The sequence below is a fragment of the Aedes aegypti genome, chromosome 3 (genome assembly GCF_002204515.2).
Source record: "Aedes aegypti strain LVP_AGWG chromosome 3, AaegL5.0 Primary Assembly, whole genome shotgun sequence".
NCBI classification, from domain to species: Eukaryota; Metazoa; Arthropoda; class Insecta; order Diptera; family Culicidae; genus Aedes; species Aedes aegypti.
Window position 1 is genome coordinate 341,335,003 of NC_035109.1, and position 17,645 is coordinate 341,352,647.

The window sequence follows — 17,645 nt, forward strand, 5'->3', positions numbered from 1 at the left end:
TCGCTTAGATCTGGGGGAGCCTTTAAGTCGATAGACTTCTTCAAATCCTTGAATCATTCGAGTGTATCAAAAGCTGTTCCTCTAGTGGAGGTTTGCTTTGGGTACGGATGCACCGCTACAGTGAGTGCCAGCCAGTGCTCGCCTACCTGTCCGGGCTTTACAGTTGCTGGCAGAGAAAGGGGTGCATGATTGGCCAATTTTATTGATTTGCGAAAGGGTTCGGGAAGAATTCGCCATTCAGTGGCAAAGTGCACGTAACTTTTCGGGGGGATTTATTTCCCTCTGGAAATAAATGGAAATGGAATATCATTGACTGTGCAACTCTTTGTTCTAAACTTGGATGGTAGTCCTGAAAAGGACTGATTGGATGTTAGATACTGTTTTACAACAGTACGGTTGCTGTCCCAAATTTACTTCTTGGCAGCGGTCTTCTTCGCGGCAGCTTTCTTGGCTGGGGCAGCCTTCTTCGGTTTTGGGGTCTTGGGCTTCTTGGCGGCGGTCTTGGAAGGTTTGGTGGCCTTCTGCTTCGGAGCAGCAGCCTTCTTCACACCACCGGCCTTTTTGGCAGCCTTGGCACCAGCAGCTTTGGCTTTCTTGGCTGCAGCCGGCTTCTTGGCTTTCTTCTCGCCGGCTGGCTTCTTGGCCTTCTTCTCCCCAGCTGGTTTCTTGGTGGCCTTCTTCTTCTCTCCGGTAGCCTTCTTGGCCTTCTTCTCGCCGGCCTTCTTCGGTTTCTTCTCACTGGCGGCCTTCTTAGCTTCAGCCTTCAGCTTGAACGAACCGGAAGCGCCGGTGCCCTTGGTTTGGACGAACTTGCCCTTCTCGACGCCATTCTTCAAGGCCTTCTTGAGGAATGGGGCAAGCTTGGCGACATCGCATTTGTAGTTGGCGGCGATGTACTTCTTGATGGCCTGCAGGGACGATCCGTTGCGTTCCTTCAAGGTTTTGATGGCAGCAACAACCATGTCGTTGACTGGGGGGTGGGTCGACGGCTTCTTCGGCTTGCCCTGTCCCTTGGGGGCCCTTGGCTTCTTGGTCTTGGCTGGCGAGGCAGCCGGGGCTGCGGCAGCGGCTTCAGTGGCAACTTCAGACATCTCGATAGGTAGCTAGAGTAACACTCACACGATGGCGATAGTAAACGAATGAATGACGGAAATTCTGGCAACAGTGCGGTGTTCGATTTCGTCGTCTGTGTTAGGGATGCAGACATGGTCGTCCACTGGATGACTGTTCGCGAAATATTGTACATATTTTTGGTAACACCTTTTTAAAACGCATTTTTCCGGTAATCGCACTAAGTATTTGCCTGTCTAGTATGTCCGTTTGGTGAGTGCATGAGTCTCGCTAGCAGCCCGTCATCGCCACATCGGGCCGGTTTCGCGAGAAGCACCGCTGAGACATGTCTTTACAGCACCCGTGCGCCATATGGTGTGGCTTTGCTCGATAAAACAATCAATAGTAACTATTGAAACAATACCACCCTGCACGGCGGTGGTGAATTTGGCAACATGAATGGTTGCTCTTTGCGGTGACATGCGGGTATAGCCAGTATGCCGGTGTCTAATGGCCCCTAATGAGCCTCAAACAAAGTCATTCCCAGTGCCGACGAGCGATGTTACGCGTTTGGTTTTAGTAAACTTTGAACAATGTTAATTTGATGTTTTTCATCAAACATACCGAAAACTTGGGCTCGACTATGACGTCAGTCACACAAGTTTGTGCCATTTTGTCCGGAAAACAATGTCACCAAACACTAATCACCTTCCACCTGTGCACTGTTGGTTGGTCGAATGTGTGCAAATTGCTGGCATTGCCTCAGCCATCGGCGGCAACTGCATTGGAAAAGGACAGTGCACGTGCTACTATGGATCTAGCTTATCTGAGAATGTTTTACTTCAAGAAGCAAGCAAGCAAAGCAAGCACCCTCCCTGCGGTGGAATCTGCAAATGAGCTAGTGCGAAATCTGCCCGAATAGGCATCGGTTTTGCTAGCTGCAGTTGCATCGAATGAACATTCCATACAATCTCTTCTGGCGGCAGTAGTACCGGACATGTCGCGCTGAATTCGCGACAAATTGTTCTCGGAAGTCCCTAACATGCCCCACGGCACGTGTTCCCGGTGTAGAAACTGCACCCTACACTCCCCCCGATCGAGATATATTTTTGTGTACAGTGCCCTCAGGGGCTGTTCAACGTGTCTGTCCGTGCTAGTACTGAGCAACACCCGAGCCAGGAAGCCGAATGGCAACCACACAACGTGTCATGTCACCATCATTCGCAAACTTCATAACGCCAACAATGACCATTTGCAACGCGCCCACCACCCATTGTGTATAAGAATGTTTTCCCAATTTCGTTTGACCCGTTACATCTCGAAGACACACCACCCACCCATGAACTATGTGAATGGGCCCCATCAATGGGAACTGATTGATGGCATTATCGAGATTATCCGATCGATACCATTTGCATCAACTGTTGTTCGATAAACGTTATTATGATAGCCTGAACTGCTGGGATGCTCTTACGAGATCGTTTGTAATGGGACGCTAGAAAACATAATGAGCTTCTTTCCAATACGTTGAGAAGAAGAACGAACGAACCACGAAACTTGTCATCATGCCTGCCTAGCTAGCTAGTCCTATGATGTCAAAATTGTCTAAACTACTAACATGCAGCACAACCGATAGCAAAAATGAAGTTGTTAAGGTGCAACATGGCAATCAGCATAAATATTGAACTTTAAACGTTCTGCTAGTGAATGAAGTGTGGTTAAGGTACAACATTTTTTTGCAATCAGCAGAAATGTTGAACGTACGAAGTGGATCTTCTTGTTTTAAATTCAAACGGATGGAAAAACTTAGATCTAGGGTTTTTTTGTGAACAGATTTTTCCCTATACTGCTTAACAATTAAGTTCCTATTATTTATTACGCAGCTGAATGGGGATCCAAATCTCTGCAACTGTAATCGTTATAATTAATCAATACTGAAACTGATAACATCGAATAAATAAAATGAATTGAATAAATTCAAACTGATAAGAGAGGGGGGTGTTGTCACGTATGAAGTCACCGCCGTGACACTACCTCAGTCGGTTCAATAGTGTGATAAAACAGTCTAGTGTCAGATTTTCAAAATCAACTCTTTTTCGGGATTGAAATAGTGGCCCTGAAAAGGGCCTTTTGGTTTGGTGTGATTGAACGCAGTGTCGGTCGTCATTTACTTGGAGCTGGTGTACTTGGTGACGGCCTTGGTGCCTTCCGAAACGGCGTGCTTGGCCAACTCTCCCGGGAGCAGAAGCCGGACGGCGGTTTGGATTTCGCGGGATGTGATCGTCGAACGCTTGTTGTAGTGGGCCAGGCGGGAGGCTTCGGCGGCAATACGCTCAAAGATGTCGTTGACGAAGCTGTTCATGATGCTCATGGCTTTCGACGAAACGCCAGTGTCGGGGTGAACTTGCTTCAACACCTTGTAGATGTAGATGGCGTAGCTTTCCTTCCTGCGCTGCTTCTTCTTCTTCTTATCGCCCTTGACAATGTTCTTCTGGGCCTTGCCGGATTTCTTCGCGGCCTTTCCGCTGGTTTTCGGTGCCATCGTGCTGCTAACGTTGTTTTAGATTCCAAACGAAAACTGAAACTGATGCCCGACCGAACCAGTCGGTTCTCTTTTATACCCGTAGAATGGTGAGCGCTGTTCCGCCCCTTCGCTTCGTTTGCTACTTCATCCATTTCGTTCGCACCATCCTAGTATGAGTGCAGCGCAGGGCTACGCATGTATAAAAGATACCCTCATCCGGTGAAATCACCATCAGTACCGCTTACGTACGCTTCGTGAACGTTTGTTTCTCAAGTCCACTCAAACTCAACCACAAAATGTCTGGCCGCGGCAAAGGAGGCAAAGTTAAGGGAAAGGCAAAGTCCCGTTCCAACCGCGCTGGATTGCAGTTCCCAGTCGGTCGTATTCACCGTCTGCTCCGGAAGGGCAACTATGCCGAGCGTGTCGGTGCCGGCGCTCCAGTCTACTTGGCTGCCGTTATGGAATATCTGGCCGCTGAAGTGCTCGAATTGGCAGGAAACGCTGCCCGTGACAACAAGAAGACCAGAATCATTCCCCGTCATCTGCAGTTGGCCATCCGCAACGACGAAGAATTGAACAAGCTGCTGTCCGGTGTTACCATCGCCCAAGGTGGTGTTCTGCCCAACATTCAGGCTGTCTTGCTGCCGAAGAAAACCGAAAAGAAGGCATAAGTTACACTGCGTGCATCAAACCAAAAACCGTCCTTTTCAGGACGACAATATCCAGTCCACCGCTAGAGAGTTGTTGTTGAAATATTGCAGATTTATCTAATTTAGCCACAGAGAGGATCGATGAAGAGATATCGGCCATATTATGACCATTTCTGAATCAATTCCTAGATTCCGCGGGGGGAAACGTTTGGGCTTCTTAAATGTTCTGTTCGGGATACCTCGAACTTTCGATTTTTGGAGTTCAATTTGCCGAAACAGAAACATAAAACATTGAAACAGCCAGCCCTGCGTGAGCTGTTCCTGAAGAGAGAGGAGGGTAAACTGTTCATCCAGTTCCTGCCCCATTTTCTACTATCTACTGCTTGACAATAGAAGAGTTGATGAAGCAGGTAGTATTTAAAAAAACTTATATTATTTATTCGAGGAAAGGCTATATCAGGAGCTCCTAATATTAAAGGAATCAATCAATTTCCAAACCCCACAATTATCAATTATAACTATCATAGGGGTGTGTTTCAAAGTAAACAAGCCAAAGATTACGTTTCAATCATACGGTCAAACTTTCAATGTTGGATGTTCGAGTTGTCTAGTTTGTAGCAACAAGGGGAGGCGAGCTGGGAAAGCTTCTGCATCCGGAAAAGAGCATAAGAAGAAGGGGAAACATACGGCCGGTACCAGAGAATGAAGTCCGCGCTGGAGATGCACATTCAAAAGTGTGTGCAAAGCGAAGCATGAAGGGACAACTCGAGTTGTCGGTTGGTTGACGTACCTCCCTCATCAGTGTTGAGAGTATGATCGTTCGGTGGTAGGAGGAAGGTCAAGGGGCTTTAGGAAGTAATCGTTCCCCCAGGGGAACAAACAGTTTTAGGTACACTGAAGGGAAAATTGCTCACACAACTCTTTTAGGGAATGCTCTAGTGGCCCTGAAAAGGGCCGTTTTGTTGAGAATGGCAACTATAATGCAGACCGAATTTAAGCGCGTTCTCCACGGATACGGCGAGCCAGCTGGATGTCCTTGGGCATAATGGTGACACGCTTGGCGTGGATGGCGCAAAGGTTGGTATCTTCGAAAAGACCGACCAGATAGGCCTCGCTCGCTTCCTGCAGGGCCATGACAGCCGAGCTCTGGAAGCGCAGATCGGTCTTGAAGTCCTGGGCGATCTCACGAACCAGACGCTGGAATGGCAGCTTGCGGATCAGCAGCTCAGTCGACTTTTGGTAGCGACGGATTTCACACAGAGCAACGGTTCCTGGCCGATAACGGTGAGGCTTCTTGACACCTCCGGTGGCTGGGGCGCTCTTGCGAGCGGCTTTGGTAGCCAGCTGCTTGCGAGGAGCTTTTCCTCCAGTAGACTTACGAGCAGTCTGCTTGGTACGGGCCATTGTGTTAGATGATGATTAATTTGCTTTCAATCCAAACGGATCAGTTGAAACGCAGCGACAGAATGAGGGTCAAAAAACCAGGCAGTCCTCTTTTATATGCTCATATCGATGCAGGCAACCAATCGGAAGCCACGGAAGAATAGAAAAAGCAAGAGAGGAAAGAAGAACTCAACCCTCGAGTGGGTATAAAAGTGGCCGCTAGTGTTTGGCGCAGCCATTCCGAATCGAACTGCCGTTGTGAACGGTTGCGTTGTCTTTTTGAGTTGCGAGACACAAGTTCGAATTCTCCCCCGTTCGTGTGCGAAGTGCACCTTTCGCGATTTCCCGCTCCCGCGACTGCTCTCCGGCGCTATCCTACCTCCTTGGGGTGGCTAGCCAAAAGGCATCTCTGCAAGCAGAGCAACCGCGGCCCATAGCGATGGGTCGCAACAGGAAGCAAAAGGCGGACTCCGCCTCGATCCCCGCCCCGCTGGCCGACAGTGGGCAGACCAGCGCGCCGAAACGCGCAAGAAATGAAGATGCCAACCCGGCGGCATACAGCAGGTTGCTGGCAAACAACCAGTTTGCCTCCCTGCCTGTGGACCAAGCCCCCCCGGGCGCGAAGGTTCCCCCCCTCTTCACGGCGTCGAAGGACCTCTCGGCGCTGCGATCTGAGCTAGCGGCCAACAACATCCGGCCGCTGTTCAAGCTGTGCCATACCGGCACCAAGATCATGTGCGCCTCCGGCGCCGATTTCGACAAGGCCGGCAAGCTGCTGAAGGCAAAAGGGGTGGAATACTACACCCACGATGCCCCCGGTAGCAAGCCGTTCAAAGTTCTCGTCCGAGGGCTGCCGGAGTTCACCCCGGAGGCCATAATCGATGAGATGAAGGCGGCTGGACTCAAGCCGACGAGTGTGTTCCCCATCCGGCGAGCACAAGGAGGACGACACCGGGACCAGCTCTACCTGGCCCATTTGGAGAAGGGGTCCACCACCATGGCGGGCCTGTCGAGGGTGAGAGCGCTCTTCCACATCGTGGTGGAATGGGAGCGCTACCGCCCGAAGAAGCGGGACGTAACGCAGTGTGGCAACTGCCTTGCGCTCGGACACGGCACACGGAACTGCCACATGAAGCCCCGCTGTGGCAAATGTGCCGGCGCGCACGCCACTACGACTTGCCAACCGATGGAGGGCACCGAGCCGAAGTGCGCCAACTGCGGTGCAAACCATGAGGGCAGCAGCCGCATCTGCCCCAAACGTGCGGAATTTCTGGCAATCCGCCAGCAAGCATCCGCGAAGAAGCTGGGACGGCAACGCCAGCGCCAACCACCTCCACCGCTGACTGAGGAGCACTTCCCGACGCCCCGCTACCAAGTGCCCAATCTGCCACCGCTTCAACCAACCCACCGGCAGGCATCCCGCCAGTCGGCCCCTTCCGTTCAGCATCGCCTCGCGGCCGCCGCCGCCGCCCCACCGGTGCAGAATGCGCCCCCTCCTGGATGGGGGAATCCTGGACGCAGTGTCCCCGGCACTCCTCCCTCCGACGACGGCTCCCTGTACACTCCGGAGCAAATGTTGGAGTACACTCCGGAGCAAATCGCGGCGTACTGCCCGAAGCAAACCAACATCAACGACGGAACATCGGCGGCCCTAAAGCAAGACATCGTCAAACTGACACGGCGGCAGGGGCAGTTCATCCTGGCTGGCGATCTGAATGCAAGGCACGAGATCTGGGGAAACCCCCGGCGAAATAGGAACGGCCTCATCCTACAACAGGACCTGGAGGAAGGCCACTACACCATCCTGAGCCCGGATTCACCCACCCGCCTGAGCCGGTCCGGGGCCCATGCGACCATTGATATCTTCCTGACCAACATGGCCGACAACATCTCCCAACCGGTCGTTCACCAGGACCTGAGCTCGGACCACTACCCGGTGGTGGCAGAAGTTGGTTCCCTGGTCAACCGGCATCGGGTCACCCGGCGCAACTACCACCGTGTCGACTGGGGCCAATTCCAGCGGTGTGTCGACGCTAACATCCAGTACGAGGCTCCCCTGGCGTCCGCTGAAGACATCGACCGGCACCTGCAGAGCGTCGAAGAGGCCATCTCCGTGGCCCGAGAACAGCATGTACCAGCATCTGGTCAGGTGAGCAACACCCTTTTCATCGATCGTGTTACCAAAGATCTCATTCGTTTAAGGAACACCAAACGCAGGCAGTATCAACGCTCTGGTCTGCCTGCGTTGAAAAGCGAAGTCAATCGCATATCCAAAATAATCAAGGCCAGAATGGTGGACCTCAGGAACGATGATTTTTCCAACAAGATCCGCTCTCTCCCAGATTGTGCTAGGCCATTCTGGAAGATGACCAAACTTTTGAAATCCAAACCCAGACCTATTCCACCGTTGATCCCATTAGACAACACCGACTCTGAGGATCGCTTGATAACCCCTGCGGAGAAGGCTGCTGAGATAGGTCGGCATTTCGTCAGCTCCCACAATCTAGGGCTAGACATTCCTAGCCCACACGACGCTGCTGTTTCCGAACACGCAGCTAACCTACACCGATCTCCCAACGACTTCTCGGAGGAGTTGGAGATCACTGCTGACGAGTTGCTGGCCTATCTCAAAACATCCAAAAACATGAAGGCCCCAGGTTTCGACAACATCCTGAACTTGGAGCTCAAGCAATTGAGTCTCCAGTTCTACCAACATCTGGCACTGATTTTCAATCAGTGCCTTCGACTTAGCTACTTCCCCTCGTCGTGGAAGTCAGCAAAAGTCATCCCCATTAAGAAACCTGGGAAGGACCCTTCCTCCCCCAAAAGCTATCGACCCATCAGCCTTCTCTCAGGGTTATCAAAGCTCTTTGAAAAAGCGATCAACAGACGGCTGCTTTCGGCAGCCGATCAAAACAACATCTTGCTCGAGGAACAGTTTGGCTTTCGACGCGGTCGTTCAACCGTGCACCAACTGACTCGAGTAACCAACATCCTCAGGCGGAACAAGTCCCTTGCCAAATCCTCCGCCATGGCGTTGCTCGATGTTGAAAAAGCATTCGACAACGTCTGGCACGACGGCCTGGTGTACAAGCTGCACCGATACAATCTTCCCACCTATTTGGTGAAAATCATCAAAAACTATCTGTTTAACAGGACGTTCAGGGTTTCCCTTAATGGAGTCAACTCAGACCCTCACAACATCCCCGCAGGTGTCCCACAGGGCAGTATTTTAGGTCCCCTACTATACAACCTGTTCACCTCGGACATGCCTCAGCTCCCTGAAGGCGGCTCTCTGTCACTGTTCGCTGACGACACATCAGTCGTCTACAGCGGCAGATTCACGAGAGCACTAACATCTCGACTCCAGAGAGGCCTGAACGTCTTGTCAGATTATTTGAACAGCTGGAAGATCTGTATCAACGCAGCGAAGACCCAGGTCATCCTCTTCCCCTATTCCAAATCCCCCAGACTTGTTCCGGCTGAGGATTGTAAAATCACCCTCGGTGGATCAACGGTGGAATGGTCTGATGCAGCCGACTACCTTGGGCTAACGTTAGACAGCAAGCTTCTCTTCAGACAGCAGGTTGACAAAACGGTCACTAAAAGCAACATCTTGCTCAAAGCATTGTACCCCCTGATCAACCGGAAGTCAACTCTGTCTCTGAAGAATAAGCTTGCTGTTTACAAACAGGTCATTCTTCCAGTAATTGAATATGGCGTACCAATCTGGGAGAGTTGCGCTAAAACCCACCATCTGAGGCTCCAGAGGACCCAAAATAAGTTCCTCCGGATGATCCTCAATAGTCCTCCGAGAACGAGGACAACCGAGGTCCACCGTCTGGCCGAGATCAAAACACTAGAGGAGCGCTTTGGTGACTCGATCGGCAGATTTAGGGCTCGTTGCCATCAATCGGACCAGCAGGTCATCCGGGACCTCGTTCCCCCCTAGGTTATCAAATTTTTCTTGTAGTGTAAATAGTTAGTTAGGTTATCAAATTCTCTTTTTATAAAAATTACCAGAGCCCATAAGGCCAAGAAAAACTAGGGTAACACCACAATATCAAACCAGCCAAGCAAAAACCATTACAAACAAAGTTGAAGGACCCCTTCGGGGTCAAACCCTTAACATGTAAAATAATTTTGTACAAAAATCCAAAATGAAAATAAAATGAATTTAATGAAATGAAATTGGCGCAGCCATCAGTTCCAGTACTACCGTCGTCGAACACAGAACCAAATTCATCCAAAATGACCGGCCGTGGCAAGGGAGGCAAAGGACTCGGAAAAGGAGGCGCCAAGCGTCATCGCAAGGTTTTGCGTGATAACATCCAGGGTATCACCAAGCCCGCAATCCGTCGTCTGGCTCGTCGTGGAGGAGTCAAGCGTATCTCCGGACTTATCTACGAGGAAACTCGTGGTGTGTTGAAGGTGTTCCTGGAAAACGTCATCCGTGATGCCGTTACCTACACTGAACACGCCAAGCGTAAAACCGTTACCGCTATGGATGTTGTCTACGCTCTGAAGCGTCAGGGACGCACCCTGTACGGTTTCGGAGGTTAAATCGCATTCCAAAGTTTCGCTCTTCAAACGGCCCTTTTCAGGGCCACCAAACACACTCATCAAGGAGTTGATACGACAAATGTTCACACACTAAAAGCAAGGGTAATCTAATGGGACAAGCACTACACGCTTTTGCAGTCCGGCGGTGGCGTGGCTTGGGGAGAAAATTCTCGTCTCCGATTGGAAGACACCATAAAATGCCAATATATATATATACATACATAGTCTAGTCTAGTCAGCACTGTCATTTCCCGGGGTGGCACTACTGTTGTTACTTACTTGTTGTACTTCGGTCGGTTCGAAAACAACAACCGCTATGATGCCACGCCGGTGAAATCCAGTGCGTGCATCTTTCCATACCAATCTCACGTGCATGCATCTCAACTCCGGACTTCAGTGTCAGGTACGGAACGCTCGTCGTACCACTCCCTATTACCTATTACCACTCATCAAATTCCATTAGGATTGCGTTAGGAACTTCTTAGTTTGCCTCGCTCGGTTCCACAATGCGATGGACGAACAAATATTTCATCATGTTCCACACTGTACCTTATGAGAAATGGATGCGGTTGCAATCAATATTTACAAGCACTGGAATTGTGTTCGCGCACCCGAAACGAAACGAAGGGAAAACGAATCACCGAACCGGGTGAGAGACGGGAATTTGAATCCACCGACGGGAAAAAACCGGGAATTTGAGAAGGTCACCGGGAAAATCGTTTTGAACGAACATTTCCAAGCTTCGAATCTACAAACCACAACAAGCATTTATGACTTTGAACAAATCAGTTTCATTGAAATGTATTGAAAGTGGATGATGAAATGTCTACCGTAAAATGGGGTGTTTTCAAGCAACTTCTAGTATGTCAATAATTAAACAAAGGACAGCCCTACTACAGTAAGGACCCGATTTTGTCAGCCCCTCGATGAATTTTAGGCTGACCAAATCGGGTCATTTTATTTTGTTCCCGTTTTTCAAATTTCGACATGGTTACATGGACTTTTAAAGAGGGTACGTGGTAAAACATGACGATACCAATTTTTTGACAAATCTGAAATTGGCTGACAAAATCGGGTCAGTACTGGATTCTCTCGTCGCGTGCCAAACACAATTATGAGGATCCTATGGCAGATTTCTGAGATAATCATGAAAATGTGTGATTTTTGACGTAACTGCAAAACAGGGTTGTAAAGGAATTTGACTTTCGCAAATGAAACCATATTTTGCCAACAACAAAACATAATCTTTTTGATCAATAACTTTGATGCTTTCATTCATTTTCATAAGTTATGCTCAACCTCAATCAGATAATACATCAATATTATCGAACTTGGAACTCCTGCAAACGCAAACCGTTTTCTTTTAACTGCTAAATCTTTCATAGTTATTAATCTGGAAAACTGTCAATACTTCGTAAAATTGTCTTGAATTGTTTTTGAGACTTAAATGCAACAGGATCATAACCTATATACCGTTAAGTCACCAGTCACCGTGCGGCCTCCATTCACCGTGCACATATACAAATTCCTACAGAATATTCATACAATTTTCACAAATCATTCTTTGGTCAGCAAAATAAGATAAAACTGATGAAACGAACTAGTTTTTGCCACAAATAATTTTGAAAAACCTAGTTTATGTAGACAAAATCATGTGAATTCTGTTTGATAACGAGATATTGCAACAATCTTAGTAGAAACGCCAAAAAATCACATTTTTTATTTTAACGATAGAGTATGAAATTTTTCAAAATTTCAACAAGTTTTCACTGTGGATATTATTAGTAAGATGTATTTCATCGTATGAGCAATGAGATTTAATGCAAATTAGAATTTTTATTGTGTTTCAGTCGAAACCCAAATGCACGGTGAATGGATCCTTTTCAATATATATGGATCCTATTACCGTGTATAGTGTAAAAGGCATGAAATTATGCGATAATATTAGTTTTATTGTTATGTCGTCATTAAACTACTTCATATTTAGAATTTAAGTGAATATGGAATGGTTTGGACAATACAGTCAAACCTCCTATAACGATTTTAATTAAAAAATAATAATTTAGCCAATTTTTAAACTTTGTATAGTTTTTATTGTAAATGAAGATTTGAATACTCTTAAAAATGAATGCGCACACTACTAGCAACATAGTTGCTCCATTAACAACGTTTCTTCAAGATACAAAATCAAATCATGACGAAAACTATACGCACGGTAAATGGTGACACATAGAACGGTACGAGGCGACCTTAACATGACATTTTCAAACATAATTTTTGACTAATTTTTTGTTATGCATCACTAGTTTTAGATTTTTCCCTGAATTATTATATAATTGCCCGCTACGTAGTGGTATTCTAGTACGCTTCAAATTATTTGGAATAGTTTTATATTTTTTTGAAGTGCAAATTTTTCTTAAATGCACGGTGAATGGTAGCTTGACGGTACAGTTAACTCTCCCTAACTCGATATTGAAATTGTCTTGAATTGGTTTTGATACTTGAATGCAACAGGATCATAACCTATATATTTGCATTTGCTTCTTTGAATGATTGTTCTCCTTCGTCTTCGAAAATAGCCCCTATTTGTTTTGCTGGTCTGCTCGATAGGTAGACAGTTTGACAGTTCGATAGGTAGATTTGGTTTCACTCTTCGCGCAACTCGGGTGCCTCTGAGAAAAAAAAAAAAAAAAAAAAATCCCATATTTTCAGGGCTAGACATTTTAGTAATATTCAGTAACAAACAAAATAGTCCCCTTAACCTTTACAATGCAGTGTTACTTCACGGAACAAGCCTAAAGTATAATGGAACATATATCGGCATAAATCGAACGAGTTTTGTAACTTGGAAAAAGTAGTAGAAAAGATAATCCCCTAACACCCCGCTAACTTTCAAAAAGAAACTTTTTCCATAAGAAATATTAAAAGGCGAAATCTAGATAACATTTTCAAAAGCTTTTGTCTGCGTTGTGATCTCAATTAAATATACTTATGTTCTGGGTTACTCACATAGTTTTGTTAATATTGTTTCATTGTTTTGTAGTTAAATCTTTTTTGCCAATAAAATTCTTTCAAAAATGGTTTGAATCGTTTTCAATATCTAGACTCCACAATACCTAATATTAATAGATATCCCCGATCACATAATGCAGCTCACAATCCTCCGAACAAAGCAAGCATTTCAGATGACTGATATATCGACTTCCGACGTTTTTGTGACTTTTCAAACTTGATGGAGAAGTTCAATCCCTTAAAACCCCACGAGTCCTTAACACCCCATTTTACGGTACTAACTTCTTAAAAAGGTTTCACTTTTCTCAATAATTAGCAATGTAGTACCAAACAATGTTTGTTTGATTTTTTGAGCTTGGCTCTAACTTTTTGACTCAAGAGTTTGAAAGAAAAGTTTACTAGCCTAAAATAATCTTGCCGAAAGTTTTTGCACTCAAACATATTGGATACAAAAAAAAATCCTAAGTTGTTGAATATTCATACCACAATAAATCCAGATTTCCTTGGGAACAGCATTTTAAGAGTTTCTAATCTCTCATTAGTTAACTAATCGATTACAAATTGAATAGGTAAGGTAGATGCTGCTACATGTGTGGGTTTGTTTTATTTTTTTTAATTCACCCTAGATTTAATTACTTTAGAGAAACATCAATTTAATGAAACACTGATTTATTTTGGCATCTGGAGTTTGGCATCGGCCAAATTATCTGAAACTCGGCAGTAAGACGCACTTGAAGAGCATAATGTTGATAAATAGCAGTCAAGGCCTTCCTTAGTGTAGTGGTAAAGTCGGTGGCTACAAAGCAAACCCATGCTGAAGGTGTCTGGGTTCAACTTCCCAACAAGCCATGTGAGCAAAATGGTCACATAAAAAAATAAAGTGAGAAGCCGGCCAAGAAAAATGAGAAGAAGAAGAGGCATTCGCAAAATCCCATGTGCGAAATAAATCAAAAGAATGAGCACAAAAAATTTTGATAATGAAGACGCGTTCACTCCAACGGAAATGCTCCACGTGTAGTAACAGCGGCGGAAGTAATTTACCGGTTTCAATTTGAGTGTCAGGAGCTCAGGGCCAAATTTTCGAGCCGCAAATTTTTCTCGGTGCACGCAAGCAAATGGCGGCGGTGCTCACTCTCTTTCTCTCGTACCCAAACTGCGATGGGGGGATGTGAGGCGTTCGATTCGCCAATCACGCTTAAAATCAGTTACACTGTATTGATTTGCTCTCATCTTTGGAATAGTGGAACAGCATTGGATTACGAAAATCAAACATACTGAGCAAGGTCGACCCATTGGCCCCGAAAGATTGAGATTTTCAGAAGCCAATCCCTGGGCTTAGTATTTTACTGCCAATTAACTTAATTTGCAACATCCACAAGAGTAATTTGATTATTCCGCAAGGAAAATAGTGGCAGTTCGCTCATACTGGATCAGCTGTCAAGATTACTTTGGTTATTAGCAGCAAACTGTACTTGACCGCTCTACTTGGGATGTCGATACTCAGCCTGCCCAGTAGGTCCGGTACGTACGGACCTGTGAACTAGACTATCGAAATGCATACATTTTGCATTTTGACATACGAACGCTTTATGTTTCGTTTTAGCATCAACTCACATCCAGGCGTCGGTAGGCGCGTGGTGTACGCACAGACCTAACGATCGCAAGGTCCTTGGTTCGATTCCAGGTTGCTGCGAGAAACATTTTTTGTTGCCAATGTTTGGTTTCATAAGGCAAAGCTATGAATTTCAACCCGATTTATTGTGGCGAATTTTCATAAGTGCATCCAATGTATTTCGATAGTCCATTTGCCTGAGTGTATTAAAAACGCACGGGCCTATCGATCGCAAGGTCCTTGGTTCGATTCCAGGTTGCCGCGAAAACATGTTTTGGTTTCACAAGGCAACGCTACGAATCTCAACCCGATTTAAATAAGGCTCCCCCAAAACTACGCGACTTTTTACGGCGACAGCGACACGATTTCGTTGTTGTGTCGCTGCAAGCACTCTTCTATGGAACCATCTTGACTGACACGACGCGAATCGCTGCGAAATCGCGACGTTTTTTTGTCGCTGTCGCCGTAAAAAGTCGCTTAGATCTGGGGAGCCTTTAAGTCGATAGACTTCTTCAAATCCTTGAATCATTCGAGTGTATCAAAAGCTGTTCCTCTAGTGGAGGTTTGCTTTGGGTACGGATGCACCGCTACAGTGAGTGCCAGCCAGTGCTCGCCTACCTGTCCGGGCTTTACAGTTGCTGGCAGAGAAAGGGGTGCATGATTGGCCAATTTTATTGATTTGCGAAAGGGTTCGGGAAGAATTCGCCATTCAGTGGCAAAGTGCACGTAACTTTTCGGGGGGATTTATTTCCCTCTGGAAATAAATGGAAATGGAATATCATTGACTGTGCAACTCTTTGTTCTAAACTTGGATGGTAGTCCTGAAAAGGACTGATTGGATGTTAGATACTGTTTTACAACAGTACGGTTGCTGTCCCAAATTTACTTCTTGGCAGCGGTCTTCTTCGCGGCAGCTTTCTTGGCTGGGGCAGCCTTCTTCGGTTTTGGGGTCTTGGGCTTCTTGGCGGCGGTCTTGGAAGGTTTGGTGGCCTTCTGCTTCGGAGCAGCAGCCTTCTTCACACCACCGGCCTTTTTGGCAGCCTTGGCACCAGCAGCTTTGGCTTTCTTGGCTGCAGCCGGCTTCTTGGCTTTCTTCTCGCCGGCTGGCTTCTTGGCCTTCTTCTCCCCAGCTGGTTTCTTGGTGGCCTTCTTCTTCTCTCCGGTAGCCTTCTTGGCCTTCTTCTCGCCGGCCTTCTTCGGTTTCTTCTCACTGGCGGCCTTCTTAGCTTCAGCCTTCAGCTTGAACGAACCGGAAGCGGCCGGTGCCTTGGTTTGGACGAACTTGCCCTTCTCGACGCCATTCTTCAAGGCCTTCTTGAGGAATGGGGCAAGCTTGGCGACATCGCATTTGTAGTTGGCGGCGATGTACTTCTTGATGGCCTGCAGGGACGATCCGTTGCGTTCCTTCAAGGTTTTGATGGCAGCAACAACCATGTCGTTGACTGGGGGGTGGTCGACGGCTTCTTCGGCTTGCCTGTCCCTTGGGGGCCCTTGGCTTCTTGGTCTTGGCTGGCGAGGCAGCCGGGGCTGCGGCAGCGGCTTCAGTGGCAACTTCAGACATCTCGATAGGTAGCTAGAGTAACACTCACACGATGGCGATAGTAAACGAATGAATGAGCGGAAATCTGCACCACAGTGCGGTGTTCGATTTCGTCGTCTGTGTTAGGGATGCAGACAATGGTCGTCCACTGATGACTGTTCGCGAATATTGTACATATTTTTGGTAACACCTTTTTAAAACGCATTTTTCGGTATATCGCACTAAGTATTTGCCTGTCTAGTATGTCCGTTTGGTGAGTGCATGAGTCTCGCTAGCAGCCCGTCCATCGCCACATCGGGCCGGTTTTCGCGAGAAGCACCGCTGAGACATGTCTTTACAGCACCCGTGCGCCATATGGTGTGGCTTTGCTCGATAAAACAATCAATAGTAATATTGAAACAATACCACCCTGCACGGCGGTGGTGAATTTGGCAACATGAATGGTTGCTCTTTGCGTGACATGCGGTATAGCCAGTATGCCGGGTCTAATGGCCCTAATGAGCCTCAAACAAAGTCATTCCCAGTGCCGACGAGCGATGTTACGCGTTTGGTTTTAGTAAACTTTGAACAATGTTAATTTGATGTTTTTCATCAAACATACCGAAAACTTGGGCTCGACTATGACGTCAGTCACACAAGTTTGTGCCATTTTGTCCGGAAAACAATGTCACCAAACACTAATCACCTTCCACCTGTGCACTGTTGGTTGGTCGAATGTGTGCAAATTGCTGGCATTGCCTCAGCCATCGGCGGCAACTGCATTGGAAAAGGACAGTGCACGTGCTACTATGGATCTAGCTTATCTGAGAATGTTTTACTTCAAGAAGCAAGCAAGCAAAGCAAGCACCCTCCCTGCGGTGGAATCTGCAAATGAGCTAGTGCGAAATCTGCCCGAATAGGCATCGGTTTTGCTAGCTGCAGTTGCATCGAATGAACATTCCATACAATCTCTTCTGGCGGCAGTAGTACCGGACATGTCGCGCTGAATTCGCGACAAATTGTTCTCGGAAGTCCCTAACATGCCCCACGGCACGTGTTCCCGGTGTAGAAACTGCACCCTACACTCCCCCGATCGAGATATATTTTTGTGTACAGTGCCCTCAGGGGCTGTTCAACGTGTCTGTCCGTGCTAGTACTGAGCAACACCGAGCCAGGAAGCCGAATGGCAACCACACAACGTGTCATGTCACCATCATTCGCAAACTTCATAACGCCAACAATGACCATTTGCAACGCGCCCACCACCCATTGTGTATAAGAATGTTTTCCCAATTTCGTTTGACCCGTTACATCTCGAAGACACACCACCAA

General features: G+C 47.1%; 5 protein-coding genes across 5 annotated transcripts; 2 read left to right on the forward strand and 3 right to left on the reverse strand.

Moving 5' to 3' along the window:
* Positions 1–349: 349 nt before the first annotated feature.
* Positions 350–1,818, reverse strand: LOC110679727 (histone H1-like). The gene has a single exon (XM_021855454.1). The coding sequence runs from the start codon at positions 1,089–1,091 to the stop codon at positions 411–413; it is 681 nt and encodes a 226-aa protein (XP_021711146.1). The 5' UTR covers positions 1,092–1,818; the 3' UTR covers positions 350–410.
* Positions 1,819–3,165: 1,347 nt separating this feature from the next.
* LOC110679768 (histone H2B) lies at positions 3,166–3,684 on the reverse strand. The gene has a single exon (XM_021855498.1). It carries the CDS (start codon positions 3,590–3,592, stop codon positions 3,218–3,220), a length of 375 nt encoding a protein of 124 aa, XP_021711190.1. The 5' UTR covers positions 3,593–3,684; the 3' UTR covers positions 3,166–3,217.
* Positions 3,685–3,784: 100 nt separating this feature from the next.
* On the forward strand, positions 3,785–4,293 carry LOC110679781 (histone H2A). The gene has a single exon (XM_021855512.1). The coding sequence runs from the start codon at positions 3,871–3,873 to the stop codon at positions 4,243–4,245; it is 375 nt and encodes a 124-aa protein (XP_021711204.1). The 5' UTR covers positions 3,785–3,870; the 3' UTR covers positions 4,246–4,293.
* A 5,514-nt stretch (positions 4,294–9,807) lies between these two features.
* On the forward strand, positions 9,808–10,217 carry LOC110679813 (histone H4). Its single transcript, XM_021855546.1, has one exon. The coding sequence runs from the start codon at positions 9,859–9,861 to the stop codon at positions 10,168–10,170; it is 312 nt and encodes a 103-aa protein (XP_021711238.1). The 5' UTR covers positions 9,808–9,858; the 3' UTR covers positions 10,171–10,217.
* A 5,398-nt stretch (positions 10,218–15,615) lies between these two features.
* LOC110678209 (histone H1-like) lies at positions 15,616–17,519 on the reverse strand. The gene is made up of 2 exons (XM_021850832.1): positions 17,428–17,519; positions 15,616–16,367 (listed from the first exon to the last, which is right to left on the reverse strand). The coding sequence occupies exons 1-2, from the start codon at positions 17,517–17,519 to the stop codon at positions 15,677–15,679; spliced, it is 783 nt and encodes a 260-aa protein (XP_021706524.1). The 3' UTR covers positions 15,616–15,676.
* Positions 17,520–17,645: the final 126 nt, after the last annotated feature.

Coding starts and splice junctions, on each gene's coding strand:
- LOC110679727 (XM_021855454.1), bottom strand. CDS start 1,091: ATGTCTGAAGTTGCCACTGAAGCCGCTGCCGCAGCCCCGGCTGCCTCG.
- LOC110679768 (XM_021855498.1), bottom strand. CDS start 3,592: ATGGCACCGAAAACCAGCGGAAAGGCCGCGAAGAAATCCGGCAAGGCC.
- LOC110679781 (XM_021855512.1), top strand. CDS start 3,871: ATGTCTGGCCGCGGCAAAGGAGGCAAAGTTAAGGGAAAGGCAAAGTCC.
- LOC110679813 (XM_021855546.1), top strand. CDS start 9,859: ATGACCGGCCGTGGCAAGGGAGGCAAAGGACTCGGAAAAGGAGGCGCC.
- LOC110678209 (XM_021850832.1), bottom strand. CDS start 17,519: ATGACACGTTGTGTGGTTGCCATTCGGCTTCCTGGCTCGGTGTTGCTC. Junction 16,368..17,427: donor GAACAGCCCCTGAGGGCACT/GTACACAAAAAT, acceptor GTGTTACTCTAG/CTACCTATCGAGATGTCTGA.